General features: G+C 35.8%; 1 protein-coding gene across 1 annotated transcript in view; it reads right to left on the bottom strand.

The window, feature by feature from the left end:
• SLC30A7 (solute carrier family 30 (zinc transporter), member 7) overlaps positions 1-19,555 on the bottom strand; it is a 91,346-nt gene extending 71,791 nt beyond the window's left edge. Inside the window, exons 1-6 of the mRNA XM_011992551.1 lie at positions 19,289-19,555; positions 18,960-19,061; positions 8,806-8,919; positions 4,283-4,370; positions 3,202-3,328; positions 1,620-1,763 (exon numbers count right to left, since the gene is read on the bottom strand). Of these exons, the coding sequence (XP_011847941.1) occupies positions 1,620-1,763; positions 3,202-3,328; positions 4,283-4,370; positions 8,806-8,919; positions 18,960-19,061; positions 19,289-19,368 (655 nt within the window). The 5' untranslated portion in view covers positions 19,369-19,555. The remainder of the gene's footprint in view (positions 1-1,619; positions 1,764-3,201; positions 3,329-4,282; positions 4,371-8,805; positions 8,920-18,959; positions 19,062-19,288) is intronic.
• Between the last annotated feature and the right edge of the window lie 14 nt (positions 19,556-19,569).

Genomic DNA, 19,569 nt, shown 5'->3' with positions numbered 1-19,569 from the left:
GGAAGAGAATTGAGAGTAGGAGGAAACTTTCAGTGGGAATGGATATGTTTACTGGAGAAATCATGGTGATGGTTTCATAGGTGCATACTTACCTCAAACTCATCAAGTTGTATACATTAAATATTTATCTCTTTCCATATGTCAACGTCAATCATATCTCAATAGAGTAGTTAGAATTTTTTTTTTTTTTTTTTTTTGGACAGAGTCAGCTCTGCTGTCCAGGCTGGAGTGCAGTAGCGTGATCTCAGCTCACTGCAACCTCCACCTCCCGGATTCAAGCTATTTTCTTGCCTCATGGAAAAATTTCAAAGACTGAAAAATGAAGGGCTTAGAAGGCTCACTCTCCAAGGTCCCTTTCATATTTTCAATTCTAAAGCTGTAAGATTCTGTCTATGTTGCAAATACAAGATAATGCTTTTTTTTTTTTTGAGACGGAGTTTCGCTCTTGTTGCCCAGGCTGGAGTGCAATGGCGCGATCTCGGCTCACAGCAACCTCTGCCTCCCGGGTTCAAACCATTCTCCTGCCTCAGACTCTGGAGTAGCTGGGATTACAGGTATGTGCCACCACGCCTGGCTAATTTTGTATTTTTGGTAGAGACAGGGTTTCTGCACGTTGTCAGGCTGGTCTCAAACTCCGGACCTCAGGTGATCCACCCGCCTCGGCCTCCCAAAGTAGTGGGACTACAGGTGTGAGCTACCACGCACGGCCAATACAAGATAATACCTAAGTATACACTCTATTGAGAGTAATCAAATTGTGTCACCCAAGCAGCTTCTATTAAGCTATACTTTATAAACTATGTAAAATATAATTCAAAATAAAATATTAAGTTGATAAACACCTCGTAAGTTAGTACCCAATGCTATAAAAGTAAGCATCTGAAGATTTCTAAAAAAAATATAGAGGTAAACATCAGGTGACAGACATCAAAAATTATAATTCAAATGTGAAAAACTGAAAACCTCTACCATATTTTTATAAGCCAATATAGCACAAAAGGCCTCATGATGCTTAAAAAATTATGATTTTCATTTCCTAAAATGCAATTGCTCCTCATTCACTAACACTCATTTAAAATAGTGACATTTGGGGGGAGGGGAGGGGGGATGGTTAATGGGCACAAAAAAAATAGTTGAATGAATACGACCTAGTATTTGCTAGAACAGAGTGACTATTGTCAAATTGCAATTTCATTGCACATTTTAAAATAACTAAGAGTATAATTGGGTTGATTTTAACACAGGATAAATGGTTGAGGGGATGGAAACCCCATTTACCCTTATGTGATTACTATGTATTACATGCCTGTACCAAAATGTCTCATGTAACCCATAAATATATATACCTACTATGTACCCACAAAAATTAAAAATAAATACATAAGAGAGTGGCACTGTATTATGATACACCCCCTGAAAAAAGCTAGCATCCACTGCCTTATCCTGAGTTAATTTCACGCTATACAAAAAATAAACTAGCCCTGGGAGCCATTTAGACTGATTCATTAGAAAAGAAGTTGATTGAGTATCTTTTTAATAAACTATTTCAACTAGGAAAAGTATTCCACAAAACTCTTGTTTATTTGGAGGCTGTCCATTTGTCTTTAGGCTGTACTCACCATGAGAATGATAGTGTCCATGTCCGTGAGCATGATCATGGCTATGTGCAGCACCATGTTTCACCTCATGGCTATGACAATGATCGACATGGCCATGTGCCTGATCTAGAGCGCCATTAAAGAGGGAATGACTGTGTCCATGGCCTAGAAGACAAAATGTTAGGACAGAAGGTATGTAAAAATATATAAATGGTTACAATTATACTGACACTAGTACAAAGAATAAGCTCTAAACTCAGATCAATTCAATAAACATTTACTTATAAAAAGTGTTATAGATTTATTAAAACAATCCTAAGTTTCTGCTATGGAGTACCAAAAGGTAAGGAAAGCATAGAGGAAAGTAATAGACATTACTGGAAATGAAAATAAGTACTGACTGGAAGTATACAGATATATCCAAAGAGGTCAGATAATATTATTCATTCATTTGAGAAATATTTATTTGTAACATTTTATATTATAGGAATCATTCTAGGCACCGGAGATGAGGCAGTAAACAACAAAGACAAAATTCATGGCCTAAAGTTTTCAAAGTACTCTTACACACACTAATAAAGATTAACAAGACATACGCAAATGCTCACATTAAGGCAGACACAAGAAAGTTGCTGCATTTGGTAACAGAATCAGTAAAATTACATTAAAGCAGGTAGAAAAAGCTAAATGCAAAAGAATGCAGAATCCTCTCTCCACAGCATACCTAAAAACGACTAAACCACCGAGAAGCATCTTATACAAGCTATTCTAAAGGACAGAAAAAGAGTGGATGCTATCCAAGTCTTTTATCACTTTTACAAAAATTCTAAATACCAGTAAATTAAATCTAGCACTGCACCATATGAAAAAATCATGACTATCAGGATCTCCAAGACATATTTACATAGTACATTTCATAAACACACACTCTGTTTTTTTTTTTTTTTTAGACAGAGTCTTGCTCTGTCAGTCAGGTTGCAGTGCAGTGGCACGATTTCGGCTCACTGCAACCTCTGCCTCCCGGGCTCAAGCGACTCTCCTATCTCAACCTCCTGAGTGGCTAAGACTACAGGCATGCGCCACCATGCCTGGCTTTTTTTTTTTGAGACGGAGTCTCGCTCTGTCGCCTAGCATGCCTGGCTAATTTTGTGTTTTTTTGTAGAGATCGGGTTTCGCCATATCGCCTAGGCTGGTCTCAAACTCCTGGATTCAAGTGATCCACCTGCCTTGGCCTCCCAAAGTGCTGGGATTATAGGTGTAAGCCACTGTGCCCAGCCCACACAAAACTTTTTGATAAGTAGATTTGTTTTGTGGTTTTCTGATATTTGTTTATCTTACATAAATGATATCACACTAAAAAGATAAGTTACTGCGGTCTGGTGGGATCCATGATAACAAGCTTAGCTCTGAGAAGGCACCGAGATGGAGGGGCATAAAGAAGTGAAAGGGATAGTTCAGGAAGATATTCATATAGTCTGTTGACATATTACTTTTGTTATCAGAAATCAATATAGTTTACCTTAAATTAACAATTCTTTCAAGTAAATAATTATGACAGAAACCTAGTAGAAAATGAAGAAACAAAGCGTTCTAACCGTCATACCAGAGCCATGAGAATGTCCATGACCTCCATGTTTGAAAACAAATATTCCTATTAGGTTTACCACAAACCCAAGAATGGAAACAAGTAGCAGTCTCTCATGGTGGACATCCGGAGGGGCTAATGCTCTCTAGAAAACAAACAAATGGCATTGATATTATTTCTGATTGATCAACTAACAAAATCATAAGACAATATTAAACACTTTCAGTTATTTTTGGAATTAAAAGCACTAAAAAAACCTCCCAAAACAGTTCATAGAAATAAAACCAGTGCTCACATACTGTAGAAAAAGTAACAATTACTATTTTACAATACATATAAATGTTTAAAAGCACAAATATTTCGTCCAAAACTTGTTCTTATTTGGTATCTTAAAATGCTGCCTTTCATGGCTCACGCCTGTAATCCCAGCACTTTGGGAGGCTGAGGCAGGCGGATCACCTGAGGTCAGGAGTTTAAGACCAACCTGACCAACATGGTGAAACCCCATCTCTACTAAAAAAAAAAAAAAAATTAGCTGGGCATGGTGGTGGGTGCCTGTAATCCAACCTACTCGGGAGGCTGAGGCAGGGGAATCGCTTAGACCCACGAGGCAGAGGTTGCAGTAAGCCAAGATCGTGCCACTACACTCCAGCCTGGGCAACAGAGCGAGATTCCATCTCAAAAAAAAAAAAAATACTGCCTTTCATTTTAAGTTCACTAATCTTTACATTTTCTTCCTTTTTAAAAAATACACCAAATGTTAAAGATTCACTGGCAAAACTCTCAGGTTCTAATTTCTTTAGAAATACTTCCCTATTGACCTCACTATCCAGATTGTACCTCTACATTTCACAGCGTTAACACTTCATCCATAACTTGTAAAGCACTATCATTTAATTGTTTTCAATTCCAAGAAGATTCATATATATTTAATTTTCCAACTATTTGGCAAGTTCCTCTTGTACACACAAAATATCTAATCCAAGATTGTTCACGATATTTAATAATAGTCAGAAAAAGCTCTGTTATATATCTTTAATTAATAAACATTTTCATTACAGAAATGTAATTTATTGACTTTAATCATTATCTACTATACCTCAACTCCTTCTGAGAAAATAAAAAAAGCAGTGAAGATCAAAAATAGGCCATTGACAAAGCCAGCCAGAACTTCCGCTCTAACATACCTAAAGAGGAACAAAGTCAATAACTTAATTCTTGTGTTATTTCTTAAAAATTAAATCATAAAATTACATACATTCAGAGATTCCAAACCATATTATATGGTTATAAGTGGTTAGCAAAGTCCTAGTGTTTATAGTACAGTGCATTTTATTTTATATACAGTAGAAATGAGGAAATGAATTATTATGAATTGTTTAAAAGCAGAATGCCACAAAACACAGATTTTTACAAGCCAATCAAAAGATCTTCTTAAGAGTAAGTAGTTTTAGAAAGACCTTTCACAGAAATTTAAATCTCAAGTTGTTACTGGAGAAGGAAAAACAGAACCAGACAAGTGGACAAACAAAGAAGGATTAACAGATAAAAAGTAAAACAAAGGGTCTGGAAAAGGGTTTTTTTTTAACTTATTAATTTCCCTTTTTCTAAGAACTCCTTATGCTTTCTGCTTTGTACCTTTTAGCTTTCAAATCTTTGGAAAGTAGAGCTTTGATCTGAAGGAAAATAAAATTATTTCTGATTTATCCCAGAGACAACTTGAGATTTATATTTCTAACACTTTTTCTAAGATTAATAAATTTAGAATAACCTTTCAATTACCTATTTTTAGAACCAATTTTAGCTTCACATAATTCTAATTAAACTGTTTTTAAAATACCTGTCTTTTGTTCCATGGAGTTCTGAAGCTTTCTGCTTCCTACCTGTGTGAAGCATTGGGGAAAGATTTTATTTTTCCATACGGTGTATTTGGCTTAGTTAAAGTAATCAGGAACAACTTTAACTTAGCATTTTTACATGTTCAAACATCATTCAAAGGATGCTAACAGCAGTTAACCACTTTGGTCCTTAAACAATATAATGAGAGCATCAAAACTCATGCCTTTCCTAGGTTTCTATGTTAACTTCTAGGTAATACAATTTTTACTATAAAAATATTTTTACAGAGAATTCCTGAAAATGTACTCTATTTAAAGTTATGTTGGAGTTTGTCCTGTCAAGCGCATTCCAACATAGCATGTATTTCTATCCCAGAAATAATGCATATTTCTATCTTCTAACACATTCAAATAACATATTACTTGTCAAAACGTTTTTTGTTTTTTTTTTTTCTGGAGAAAAGTTCATTAAATTCAAATAATTTGCAGCCAGCATTCCATAACCCACACTTAGGAATTTATGTAATAAATCAGCAGGGTTACTATCCAAAAGTAAAAAGTATTTTCTTTTAATCTACCTTTGTAGTCCCATAACTAATGCTTGACTGAAAGTCTTTTGTGCTTGAGTTCTACCAGATTTCAAGATCAAAGGCAAGAATGTTTTTCAGGCATCTTTTTGTTTCCAATTCCTAGCTTAGTAGGTGTGCTCCCTAAGTGCAGATAAACTGTTGGAGTGATTTAATTAGCTTGAGTTTAAGATATATTTGTTAAACTTGGTTGTAGGTTCAAAACAAAAACTCATGAAAACTAAACACACTTGCCTTTACAAATAGCTGTCTTTACTTAACAAATTGAGAAGGTCTTAGAATGAGAACATGTAATTCATGAATGTGCTGTTGCCTAATTAAGTATGGTTAGTGTTTAGATTCTTGAGCCAGGAAGAAAAATAGAAAAGATTTAAGTATAGGTACATATGGATATACGCACGTATGTACGTATCTATCTACCTACTGGATGTATATTACTTTTATGCTGGCTTTGCTCTTTAAAAAATAAGAGTGTGGCAAGACACAAAGATGACTTTTATTTAAAGAAATACTTAAGAGTCCTTGCTTGCTCTCATATTCCCCAACTCTTTCTTCTATTGCAGAGTCAGTCCACTACCGCGGTTATCCTGAATTGGGAGGGTTTTATGAGAATTCAACTCCATGTTTAACATGAATTAATCAGTGTCATTTTGATATACTGCCACCAGTAGTGTACAAATGATGCTACTTATTACTATACCAATTATTCATAGTGTTAAATATTGTACCAGCTTTTATTCTTTAATCTTTCCCAAAAGAAAACATACACACACATACACATACACACACACACACACACAAACACATACAGAAGGAGAGGACAGGATTAAATTAAAAGTGGAAAGAATATTATTCTCTTATATCAACTAGCTAAAGCTGAATATTAAAATCTGCTACGGTACTGAAGGTATTCAAAGCTATTCCTAAAATCCATTTTAGAGCAGGAGACAATACATTCTAAATTGGAAACAAAAGAAACTCTAAGCATTAAAGAACTGAGAATTTTTAATAGTCGGCTACTGTTTATTCAGAAAGATTGTTGAATAAGCTATTCTAATTAGATTTCTGATATATAATATAGATTACTAATTTTCCAACAAAAAATTATAACTTTGGATATTATCTTTCTTTAATAATATAAAATATACTTAGGAATCTTTTAGTAACCACTGTTTAAATTATTTGCAAATCACCAATATCATGCCATAAAAAGTGTTCTTATCTGAGCTGTCAAGCTGTTTGAATTTATACATATACAGGATCTACTGCTCTATATTATAAAATGCACAATTAGTATTTTTTGGCTCACTTTTTATAATTAAACAAATAACCATATCCCTTGGTTATAACTAAAATCAGCAAGTTCTGCCACAGAACTTCATATCTCCTTTTTAGCAATTGTCACAATATAAAGCTATTATTATATTTTTACTAAACTGTTTCCCCAAGAGACAAGTTCCTGCCAGGCAGGAGGCATGTCTTTACATCATTAGATCATTTTTACATCATTAGAACTAGAAAAGTATTTGACTCATATGAACCCTCAATAAATATCTAAAGAGAACAAGAACAAGAACACGTGAAAGAAACAGTGTGTGCTTGCCAAAGGAAAGAAGCAAAGCCAGGGAGAAAGAGGGAGTAGTGAAGGACCAAAAGTAAAAAACATAACAAGAGGCCTAAGAGAGTGCATGTAAGATGGATGTAAAAAGGACAGGGAGAGAGTGAGAGAAACTGCACAGGAAAGGGAGAGCTCAGGGAAGGAGAATCAGTGAAGGAAGGAAAGAGAGACATGGAAAGGGAGACAAAAAAGAAATAGAGTTAAAGAAGTTAACAGAAGAGGAGGAGGAGAGACAGAGCCTAAGAGATAAAGGGGTAAAAGGTAGAGGAAAAGAGCAGAAGAAAAGAAAGAATAAGACAGGAAAGGTATAGGGGCACAGAAGAAGAGAGAAAAAAAGATCACGAGCACAAGCCCAAGTACAAGAGGCAAAGAACAAGAGAAGGAAAAGGGAGTTCAGGAGAAGATAAGAGAGAGTAAGAGGATGAGGATGGGAACAAGAGTGAGAGAAAGAAAATATGAGAGACAGATGAAGAAGGAAGAGAATGTAAAAGAGCACTTGCAGGGGAAAGGAAGAGAAGAGGAGGAAAAGAACAGAGGGGAAGAATCAGTAAGAAAGAAGAGAGAGGGAATAGAAAAGACAAAGGGGTGGAGAAGAGAAAGAAACAGAGTATGCATCCTGAGCTCTTGCTTACACGTATATACAGTTATACTGCAAACTATTCTATGAACTCAAAAAAGGAAACACTTAGTGTAATCAAATAATGAAAAAATCCATTGCTTCCTCCAATCAGAGGTGGCGGAAATCAAATTATGCCTCTATGATGATCCAATGTAGTCCCTTCAGCATAAAGATACTCTACAAATATTTGATTAATTGTCCAAATCAGCAAGCATATAAGAACTGTTACATAAAAGCAGAGCTAAAGAGGATAATATAAAACCATATTAGAAAATGATTTTAAATAAATCAACAGCAAAGTACCCATTCAAAAAGAAAAAAGCAAAAGCAAAAGCAAAAAAAAAAATGCCTATTTTCATATATTAAAACTTTCTTCAAAAAAAAAAAAGTTGAGAAATTCCTTTATATGGTAGCAATCTCAACAAATTACTGTAGATTCCAATTATATACTGTTTAAAAATTCATCCATGAAGTTATGAAAGCGGTTACCCTTGGGGAGGTAGGAACTCAAAGACGCCTGAGTGGGGACTTCAAAGATTCAAAAGTTACACGTGTGTTCAATTTTTAACAAGTCACTGAGCTTAAGATTAGTGTTTTTTGTGTATATCTTTTTTTTTTTTTTTTTTTTGAGGCGGAGTCTCGCTCTGTCGCCCAGGCTGGAGTGCAGTGACCGGATGTCGGCTCACTGCAAGCTCCGCCTCCCGGATTTACGCCATTCTCCTGCCTCAGCCTCCTGAGTAGCTGGGACTACAGGCGCCCGCCACCTCGCCCGGCTAGTTTTTTGTATTTTTTAGTAGAGACGGGGTTTCACTGTGTTAGCCAGGATAGTCTCGATCTCCTGACCTCGTGATCCGCCCGTCTTGGCCTCCCAAAGTGCTGGGATTACAGGCTTGAGCCACCGCGCCCGGCCTGTGTATATCTTATATTTCAATAAAAAGGATTTTTTTCTTAAAGTCTTACCCGTAAGAGAAAGCATCATTATCTCTCCATTTTGAAATGACAGAAGCTGCCAGTCCAGCCAAAATGGCAGTGCTATCGAAAAACATGTGAAAAGAGTCGGAAATCAAGCCTAAGCTGGAAAAGAACAAACACATTGACAAATTACAACAAAAACCTAATAGTAGGCATCCTTCTCTGAAAGTCTAAGATTCAGCTTTTGTTCATCAGGAATTAACCATCTAAAACAACAATTTAAATATGCTATATAGATAGCTATTGAGGATAAGTTTCAAATATCTAAAAAGTAAACCCTCATACCTCCTGCACAAGGAAAAGCCCAGCTGCTGTGAGAGAGGCAGAAACAAAACCATCTGCTGCTGAGTGAGGGGTAGGAATGTGACCACCCCTTGGTCACTTGCAAAGCTCACCTGCCACTGAAAGACTGGTAGGAAAAAAAGCCATCTACTACTGGGACGAAGCTGATACCTACTTGCTCCCAGGATCTTACAAAGCAAAGGTCTGCTATTTTTGAGTATCCTGCTCCTCCCTTTTGATACCAGGCTGAGGACAGTGGGGACAGGCTGAGAGACAGGGAGAGCTGCAGGATCATTAATACTCACCCTGACACTCAGGTGCACAGGCTTGCCTGACTAGGGATACAACAAGAGAACTGAGTCCTACCCTCCCTACCAAGCCTTGAATAAAGTATAGGGAACGGTAAACTACCAGTGAGAGCACAAAGAGATATGTGCAGAACTTGCTAAAAGCTGAGAGTGGAGCAAGAACCCTGAAAAAATCCTCCAGTACTCCAAATGCAATACTAATCACAAAGTACTAGGAACCACTGAAAAATTTAAAGGCTGTGATTTGTTGAAATCAGCAACAACAAAACACAAAACCCAGCTCAACCCCAGTTCAACTATTGACCAGATAGTTTCAAAACTCCCATATTAATGGCCAGGCAGAAAAATAGGTGTGCCCATTTCCAGACATATACAGTCTCTATTATTCTTCTAAACAATGTCCAGCACTCAATGACAAAATCAAGAAAAAAAAAAGAGACTCATTGTTAAGAGTTACAACAGTCAACAGAACCAGAAATGGCCCAGATATTGGAACTATTAGATAGGACTTTAAAACAAATACAATTAATATGTCAAAGGATGTGGTATAAAATCAGAGAAAATTCATTAACAAATGAAGAATTTCCACAGATAAAAACTATAAAATAATATAATGGAAATGATAATTTTTTAAAAATTACAATATGGAGTAATAATAGTCATGGGCTTCTGAGCAGACTGGACACAGAAAGAATCAGTTAGGTCAAAAGAAGTTATACAAAGTGCAACACAAAGAGAAAAGGGAGTAGAAACAAACATACAAACTTCCCCAAACCAGTCTGGAAGTATTGAGCATACTAACACATATGCATTTAGAGTCTCGGGAACTGAAAAGAAAAAAAGGAAGGAAAAGCATTTAAAAAGAAAATGTTTGAGAGTTTTCTGAAATTCATAAAAGAAAATAAATTACAGAGCCAAGAAGCTTAATGAATCCCAAGCAAGGAAAAAAACCCTACATACTTCACAAAGCACTAAACACCAAAGAGAAAGAAAAAAATCTTAGAAAACCAGAGGGGAAAAAAGAGAAAAATTAAATTAAAAAAATAAAAATACAATTTATAGCATGTTTTTCTTCAGAAACTATTCAAGCCAGAATGCAATGGAGCAACATCTTTAAAGTACTGAAAAACCAAAAAAAAAAAAAAAAAATACTGTCAACAACCTAAGGAAGACAGTAATAGCACACAGAACGGAATAAAAAAATTAAAGTGTATTATTTTAAGGTTCTTATCAGATACATGAAATGATATATTATTTGTGATAATTTAAAGATTAATATTATACATACTAAAGCACCCACTAAGAAAAGCCACCAAAAGAAGGGCAGGAAATCTTCTACCAACACAAAGCAGACGTTCTGCTACCACTGGGGATGGAGCAGGAAAGTTGTTTCCATCCAGGACCATACACATACACAGAGTAGAGTTTGGCTTCACAGGAGGAGTAAAAATGTTGACAAAAATCATACTCCTGAGGTTTAGGCTTACAGAATCTACCAAAGACAGAAGTTTTGGGTCAAAGTCAACAAATACCCCTCTGCCTTCACCATAAACTGGGTACTGAGTAACAAGCAATAGCAGTCTATAGCTTGGGTAGGGGTAAGAGCATGAAGAAAAGAGCTTCTATGGCATAGGCACTATACAGGGACTACTAAAAGCACAAAGTCTAACCAACTGGTGGTCTGACAGACAAGGCATACCTATTTCCGATCATAAATACTATTACCCCAGTATCTACTGTTTTTTACTCATAATGTCCAATATTTGATTAAAAATTTCAAGATACACAAAAAGAGCCAAAAAAAAAGAAGTCACTGATGAGAAAGCAGTTAACAGAACCAGACCAAGATATTGACCCAGATACTGGAGCTATCATAAACTGTAATTAATATGCTAAAGGATCGATGGAAAAAGTGGATAAAATATATGAACCAATGGGAAATTTGGTAAAGAAGTGGGAAATACAAAAAATAATCAAATGGAAATGCTAGAAACAAAAAACAAGTTATCAGCAATAAAGAATTCTTCCAACTGGCTTATCACAGACTGGACACAGCTGAGGAAAGAAATCCGTGAACCTGAAGTCAATAAAAATTTTCTGAAAGCAATCATCAGTTCAGTCTTTAAAAACAAGCTTCTGAAGTCAGAGTACCTCGGTTCAAATCCCAGCTCCATATTTACTAGTTCTGTGACCAGTAAGTTGCTTAACTTCTTTGTGCCTCGATTTAGCCATTACTTAAACAGAGTAATAGTATAAAAGTAACATAATTGTTATAATAATTGAGTTAATATATGTGAAACATTTACCACAATGCTTGTCACATTAAAACAACATTAATATTCCTGTTACTACTAATTATTAATAAATTACCTTGATTATTAATTATTAACTCTTATTAATGCTTACAATACCTGGTGTTCCCAAGCACAACCCATACCTCTTAATATTTGGCTAGATGCTAGAGCTTTCATCAGTTGGAAGTGCTACAAACTAAAAGTCAAAAACATTCTTCACACATACAGAAAAAGCACGGTTTTAAATTTTTCTCATAATTTGGAATAATTATATAATTAGAAACTAAGTCAAAGCACTTTATTTACCAACAAGAAAAAGCACAATAATTTTTATAAACCTCTGCCAAATCACTACAAAAGATTTTAGAAATCGTCTTAAACTTTTATCATGAACCTTATTTATTCCACTAAAATAGATATATTAGTTTAAGTGCAGATAGTACTTTAACCATCTCATCTGACATCTAACTCAAAGCAGAATGAGAACTGGTGAATAAATGGAAAAACAGAATAATAAAACTAATACATGAGAACAAGGTAAGGGGCATGTTATTCATGCAATTCTCTTAGATTTAATATTTTAAGATTTGCCCTTGGATAGATTACCGAAAATTACACACTTGAACCACAACATCTATGTAACATGGAAAATAATGATTTTACTTTATTTTGAAGTATGAAAGACTCATGTGAAGAATTTCTCTATACTGTGATAAAACCACTAATAAAGACATTGTCTATGATTTTGTTTTCTGAAATCTTTTCCATGAAAAGACTTATGGCAAAATACTGTTAAAATACGGTTTCAGAAAACTATCTTTCTATTCTGATAAAATGATAGAGTTGTGTTCACTTTATGGAATTTTATAACTAAATTTAAAAGTCAATTTTGGGAGCTAAACTAGATTAGGTTTAGTTTTTCCTCCCTAGGTATGGTTTCCTAATGTTTTTATTTCTTAATGTAAGTGCTTTATTAGTATATATAGCTTTTATTTGAAATGACTAATCAGTTTTAGAAGGCAGGGCATTCATTCTAAATAAATAAAAGCAAACATTTACCGATTTATTGATCTATATATTACTACCTATTTCAGTATATATTCAGTAAAACACTGTCATGGGTTAAATTGTGTTCCTGCCCCCAAATTCGTATGTTGAAGTCCTAACCTCTAGTACCTGTGAATGTGACCTTATTAGTAACAGGCTCAATGCAGATATAATTAGTTAATATTAGGTCATTAAGGTAAGCCCTCATCCAGTGTCCTTATAAAAAAGAGAAATTTGGAAGAAGACACATAGATCACCATGCAAAGATAAGGAAGAGATCAGGTGATGCTCCTATAAACCAAAGACTGTCCAAGATTACCAGCAAACCAACTGAAGCTACAGAAAGATCATGGAACAGATTCTTCCTCAGAGCCCTCAGAAGAAATCAACCCTGATGATACTTTGATCTCAGACTTCTAATCTCCAGAACTGTGAGACAATAAATTTCTGTGGTTTAAGCCACCTAGTTTGTGGTGTTTTGTTACACCAGCCTAGCAAACTAATACACACTCCTTTTTTTTAACAAATTTATTTTATATGCATCCAACATACACCAAACATTGCGGTAATGCAAAAAAAAAAAAAAAAAAGTAAATTTCTTTTGCATACAATAGCAGTCAAGTTCCTTTTAAAGAGGTGTGGATATAGCACAGCAATTTTAATACTCATCAAAATGAAATTTTATTTAAATTTTAAGTAAACTTAATTAGCATTAAAATATTATTTTTAGTACTTAATAAATTGTGACTACCTGAAAAACTACTCCCTCTTCTGAGATGGAAGAATATTATGTTCTTTTAAAACACTGCAATATGAGATCTTTTCCCTTAAACTTGATACCATGATCTAAAAATCACCTACCTGCAAATACACAAACTCATGGGAAAAACAGTCTACTTTTAGTTCTCTGCTCACCTATCACATTTAAAAATACTGTTTATGAGGGATGTCAATTTTACTGCTCATATTCAATTTTAGAAAATGTTTCTGATTATGAATTATATTTAAACTATATGGCATACATTTCCTTAAATGATTATGAATTATATTTAAACTATATGGCATACATTTCCTTAAAAAATAAAGGTAGCACAGAGAATACCTAAGGTTATATGACTGAAACACCAAAGTAAACCATGATAAAGTAAAGCTGGTTGTGAAAATCCATTTACTTGTAGACTCCTCTTCAAACACTGCTAGTTTCTCTAAAATGTATTTGCAAACTTTTTTAAATGACTACCTTCTAAAGACATTTTAACATGGAAAACTGACCAGGCGCAGTGGCTCATACCTGTAATCCCAGCACTTTGGGAGGCTGAGGTGGGTGGATCACCTGAGGTCAGGAGTTCAAGACCAGCCTGGCCAACACAGCAAAACTCCCTATCTACTAAAAATAAAAAAAATTAGCCAGGAGTGGTGGCGCACACCTGTACTCCCAGCTACTTCGGAGGCTGAGGCAGGAGGATTGCTTGAACTCAGGGGGCAGAGGCTGCAGTGAGCCAAGATCGCGCCAGTGCACTCCAGCCTGGGCAACACAGTAAGACTCCGCCTTAAAAAAAAGAAAAAGAAAACATCTTTGTGTATAAAGGAGAAACCTCAATACATGAATACAGAAGCAAAAACAGCACAAATGTCAATAGAATATATGGCAAAAGAAATTTTTGAAAAGAACTTTATTTAGGGTCTATTGGAGGCAAAAACAAAGAAAGGGAGAAAGAGAACCTATAAATTAAGAGCGACTCAAGAGACATATAAGCTAAATACTATGTATGGATCTTGTTTGATTTCTAATCTGTAAAACCAAACATAAAAAGAATTTATGAGACAATGAGGGACTCCTGAATACTCACTAGCTGGATATTAATGAGTCATTAACTTTCATAGGTGATAATGGTTTTCTGTTATGTTAAAGAGCGGGTTGATTTTATCTTTTAGAGAAGCATAATGAAATAGTTATAGGAGAAATTACATCTTGTGTCTGCTTTAAAACACTCCAATAGTGGGACAGGGACAACAGATGAAATAAGATAGACCATGTATTGATAAATGTTAAGGCTGGGTGATGGGTACATGGGGTCCATTAAACTCTCCACTTTTATATATGTTTAAAATAGCCAATGATAAAAAATAGTTTAAAAGGTCTATTGGTAACTAAGCTAACAGTATATTTCTACTGTTTGTTAAACATGTGTTCAAAATTGAAAATAAGGAATGATCCTAATTCAGAAATCCCTTATCAGGTAGTTTCCATGATGTGGAAAGTCAAAGTCATGGAAAAACATTAACTATCAATTTATTATCAGGAAATTAGAAAATTCTTAGAATCTTGACATTAGCAAAGTCAGTAAACTAAATGAGTTACAGTGAAATAACCCACAACTCCACCACATTCCATTATATAGTCCCTTACTTTAAAAAAAAAAGTCTAAGCAAAATGGAATACTTATCTATATTTTTAAGGTAGAAAATAAAATTATAGGAAAGCAAAAGGCATCACCATAAGCTGGTAAGTAATGCTGCCTTTTGAGAAGGAAAAAGTTGATTTTAAAAGACTAAGATATATGAAAATTTTAACAGAAAAACATGTGATTGATAGAACTATTTTTCTTCAGTAAGGAATTACTTTACAAACATCTGCTGTGAAATATTATATTGAAGTAGAACCAAAAAAATGTCTGGTATTGTCTTAAACATTTTTTCAACAAATATTTACTTTGTTAACACAAAGACATTAACCTTCAGAGTTACCTGAGTGTCTTCTATGTCTAAGGGAAAAATGGTTGCAACAGCTTTGGTAAGAAACACTACTGAAATTAAATCTGTTAATAATGAAGTAAAAATGTAAGAACATAAAAACACAGAAACCATATTGAGATACTAGAAAAAAAAAGTGTGTTTTTTTGGACATCAAACTTAGATAATAGGTGCTGTAGGCTCTGCTGCTCACTTGCAAAGTAAAAAACTCTAGGCCTCAATTTTCCACCTCCAGAAGATGATACGTTAGTTTGTCTCTCTCTCTCTCAAGTCCCACTTCCAGAACCTACACTATCTACATATTCTCTTTCTTCCTTAGTAAAAAATCCCTGACTTTCCACAGAATACATGGTTGAGTAGAATACAGAATACATTTGCAACTAGGCATGACCATGTGATAAAGTTTTAGTGAAAGCGTCGTGTGTTAGCATCCAGATAAATCTTTAAAAAAAAAAAAAAAAAAAAAAAAACAATGTGCACACCTTTTACCTCTTCTTCTCTGCATTCCAGACATTATGCTGCCAGGGATGGCTCAAACACTACCTATCTTGGAAATGAAGTTTTATCTTGCTGAAGCAACCATTAATTTAGGTTTTTGTTTTGTTTTGAGACAGAGTATTACTCTGTTACCCAGGCTGCGGGGCAGTGGCACAATCTCGGCTCACTGCAACCTCTGCCTCCCAGGTTCAGGCGATGTTGGTGTCTCAGCCTCCCATGTATCTGGGATTACAGATGTGCAGAGTTTTTCTGTAACTTGAAAACAAACTTAACCCTAGATGATACAAAACCACATTCTTACACTATGTTACCTTGAGATTAGTCAGTTACTCAACAATAAATTAGTAAATGAAAAATAAAATACTAGAAGGAAGCGAAAAATCACATACAGAATTTCTACCATATTCCTCCCAATTTCTAAGAGTGACAGAATGTAATGTAATGCTTTGTCATTGCTGTTTTTCCTTAACAGGGGTAGTTACCATTTTTAGTATAGGTAATGTAATTCCATACATTAATCATTCCCTCATTCTTTCATTTAGCAAATACGTATTAAGCATCCACTATGCTCTATGTACTGAAGTGCCTGCATAAGATAGAAAAGATCCGTACGTTGATACAGTTTACATTCTAGTGGGAAGGTGAAAAGTAGCAGATATTTATTGAGGGGGAAAAACATACAACAATTACCTATTCTTCCACTGAACATACCTACTCATCATCAAAAATATAAATCAACTATAAGTTCTTCCTTTAAAATGAAGGCTCTGAAAAAGAACCAGAACAATTTAACATTTGTTAAATTTAGATCAACTGTTTCTATGAACCTTTATTTGTGAAGTGAGTGTTTTATTCATGTTTTAGTCCTCTATGGGAAAAATGAGTTTTGGAAGAAATTTAATCAAGGAACTGAAAAGCTAATTGAACCTACGGGAACATAGATAATCTTCTGGTCATGTAAAGAAATTATTGATCAGTCAACAAACGGAACTAAAAATTTTGGTGTCTAAATAAAAAACACAGAAAGCCAGATTATTAAAAGGCCAGAGAAATGTCTAAATCTGCCCAAATGTCAATAAGAAGAGATCTGTATTAAAAATTAATATTTAAGAATATTTGGTTGTAGATATGGAGATTAACATAAATGGGCATGAGATGACGGATACGTGCTAAATGATCTAAGTACAGCACACGCTGGAGCTAGATTTCAAATCTAGCTAGAAGACATAATACAATGAAAAGCAGTATAAGCTGTACCAGTAAAGAAGAGCAAGTCACCTAAGGGTAAAAGAACAAGTCACCTACAACCGATGTTTTTGCTATGCACTGATGCATAGTGACTTAAAAAATAACGGTTTTAGTAATCTCCCCAATAGATCTCTACAGATCAGAAGAGTTACTATATACTTAACTTTCCATGAAAGGTGGTTTAGGAACTTCAAGTATGAATCTCTTGAATCAGATATTTCACAGAGTGACTTATGCAATGGAAAGCCATAGTGAAACATTTCAATAGAAACTACCTGTAGCAAAATATGCATATATAAGTTATGATACACTCTTGATACAATCAGCACCTATGCCAAAATTATGGCATAATTTAGGAAGAGAAAAATGTAAAATATACTGTAATACATATTTATGATAAAGTGTGATTATTCAAGTACAAGTGCTTTCAACTTCTACAGTATATTAAAGTGTGTTAATATTATGGGATTAAAGAATTAATCTATGATGGGATATCCTTGAAATAAATACATCTGATTCCCAAAGGATTCAAAATGGTTATTACATATATTAAGATATCATTGTGCCAATATGCCTTTATACACAACTGTTGACTAAACCAATAACCTTCATAATCTGCTGGTTATTGAGTATTTTTTGTAGAGCTGAATTGATGGTTGAATTGAAAGAAGCCCACGCATTACATAAAAGTATACATGTCACAAAACCTGGTGATATTACCTGTCAATATTTGATCTCAACAGAAGATCAAGGACAGCAATTTTCTCTGAAAATGGGTCTTAAAGAACAGAGACTAAGTCTACTTAACAAATAGAAAACAGGTTCTTTCTAGAGTCCAAGATTTAGTACAGGGAACTCAACAACATCCTGAAGCTTTATGTACAATTCTGAGTACTGGCTTTCTTCAGAGTTTTGAACGAGTATGGGATCTAAAGACAGAATTAGTACACCTAGGAATGTGACAGTCTCATTGTCAGCAGAACAACTTCATAAGACCTTAAGTTACTCAACAGCAAATACCTGAATAATAGTAACTTCACTGCCATAGACTTACACACTAGATTTTCCTCCTCCTAAGGATGTTTCAAAAACAAAAAGGAAAAACCCTCAAAGGTGCCACCAAAACCCAAGAAATGTTGTTTCTAGAAAACTATATGAGATTTTTACATCGCAGTTAATACTAGAGGAAAATCATGAGACAGTTTCGGCATTAAAGAGAGAAGAGAATGACACATATTTCTCCGGATATCCCTTTATAAAACCTCCCATTCCCAGCCCCAATAACAAACTAAGTAGAACATCTCAAATATACTCTCGGAATCTTAAGGGTGAAATCCAAATGCCACTCCCCTCTGAGAGAGGCAGCAGACAAGTTTCTCCCAATTCCAACAAAGTGGGTAAAGCTAAGGCCTGCAATTAGAAATGAAGGATTCTGTCCGTCTGCTAAAATAAGGAGGGGGCTTGTCAGTCTTGCCTGATGGAACCGGAGGGGAGGGTGACAACAGAGGTTGCACAGGATAGGCCTCAGATCTTACTCAAGAACTGTAGCCCTACCAGATTGGTGCGGGCATGGGAAAACAACTCAGCAGCAGAGGTAGATAATGACGGTAGGACCTGAACCTCCTGGTGAGGAGCTACGTGGCATTAAGCAAACAGTGTTTCGTCTCCCTCACACCCTGTTTCCGCCCAAACCATTTTCCCCTTTGGTTACCAGTTGCTCCAGATGCCGTAGAGTAGTTCCACAAAAGCGAAAGAGAGGTTCAGGCACAGGAAGAAAAACAGGTTCCGGGACGTCTTGTCGGACAGGATAGACCTGGGAATGATACACGTGGAAAAGAGCCGGGAGAGTTAAGGAGGTGCCCGTACCCCGAGGCCGGGTACCCCTTTCAAGTTCCTCCCAGTTCACATGCTCCTTTCCTCACAGCTGGGGGTTGACGGGGAGTTTCCGACGCTCCCTCCCTGGACCTCGGGCCATCCTGAGGTCTGGGCCTTCTCCCTTTCTGCCGGACACCCCCTCCCCGCAAACACAGCACCCCGCACCTAAACCAGCCCGAGATCTTGCCGAACAGATTGAACTTGGGTGGTTTGTATTCATCGTCCTTGATGGACAGGGGCAACATCTTCTCTGCCCGGCGAAGAGCCGGGTCTACTCCCCTCTAGAAGTGGCTCCGTGGGGTGATGGCAGTGATAGTAGTGACGCCTCAAACGGGAATCCCCAGCGCTTGTCCGGGGCCGCGCGCCGCTGCGAGACACAGACAGACACAGACACACACCCGGGAATTCGCTTACTTCCGGCCCGGGCCGCGCAACGCGTCCTGGGA

Source organism: Mandrillus leucophaeus, unplaced genomic scaffold (genome assembly GCF_000951045.1).
Source record: "Mandrillus leucophaeus isolate KB7577 unplaced genomic scaffold, Mleu.le_1.0 Scaffold413, whole genome shotgun sequence".
NCBI classification, from domain to species: Eukaryota; Metazoa; Chordata; class Mammalia; order Primates; family Cercopithecidae; genus Mandrillus; species Mandrillus leucophaeus.
Note: the sequence above shows the minus strand (reverse complement) of the source record. Positions and strands in the feature narration are given on the sequence as shown.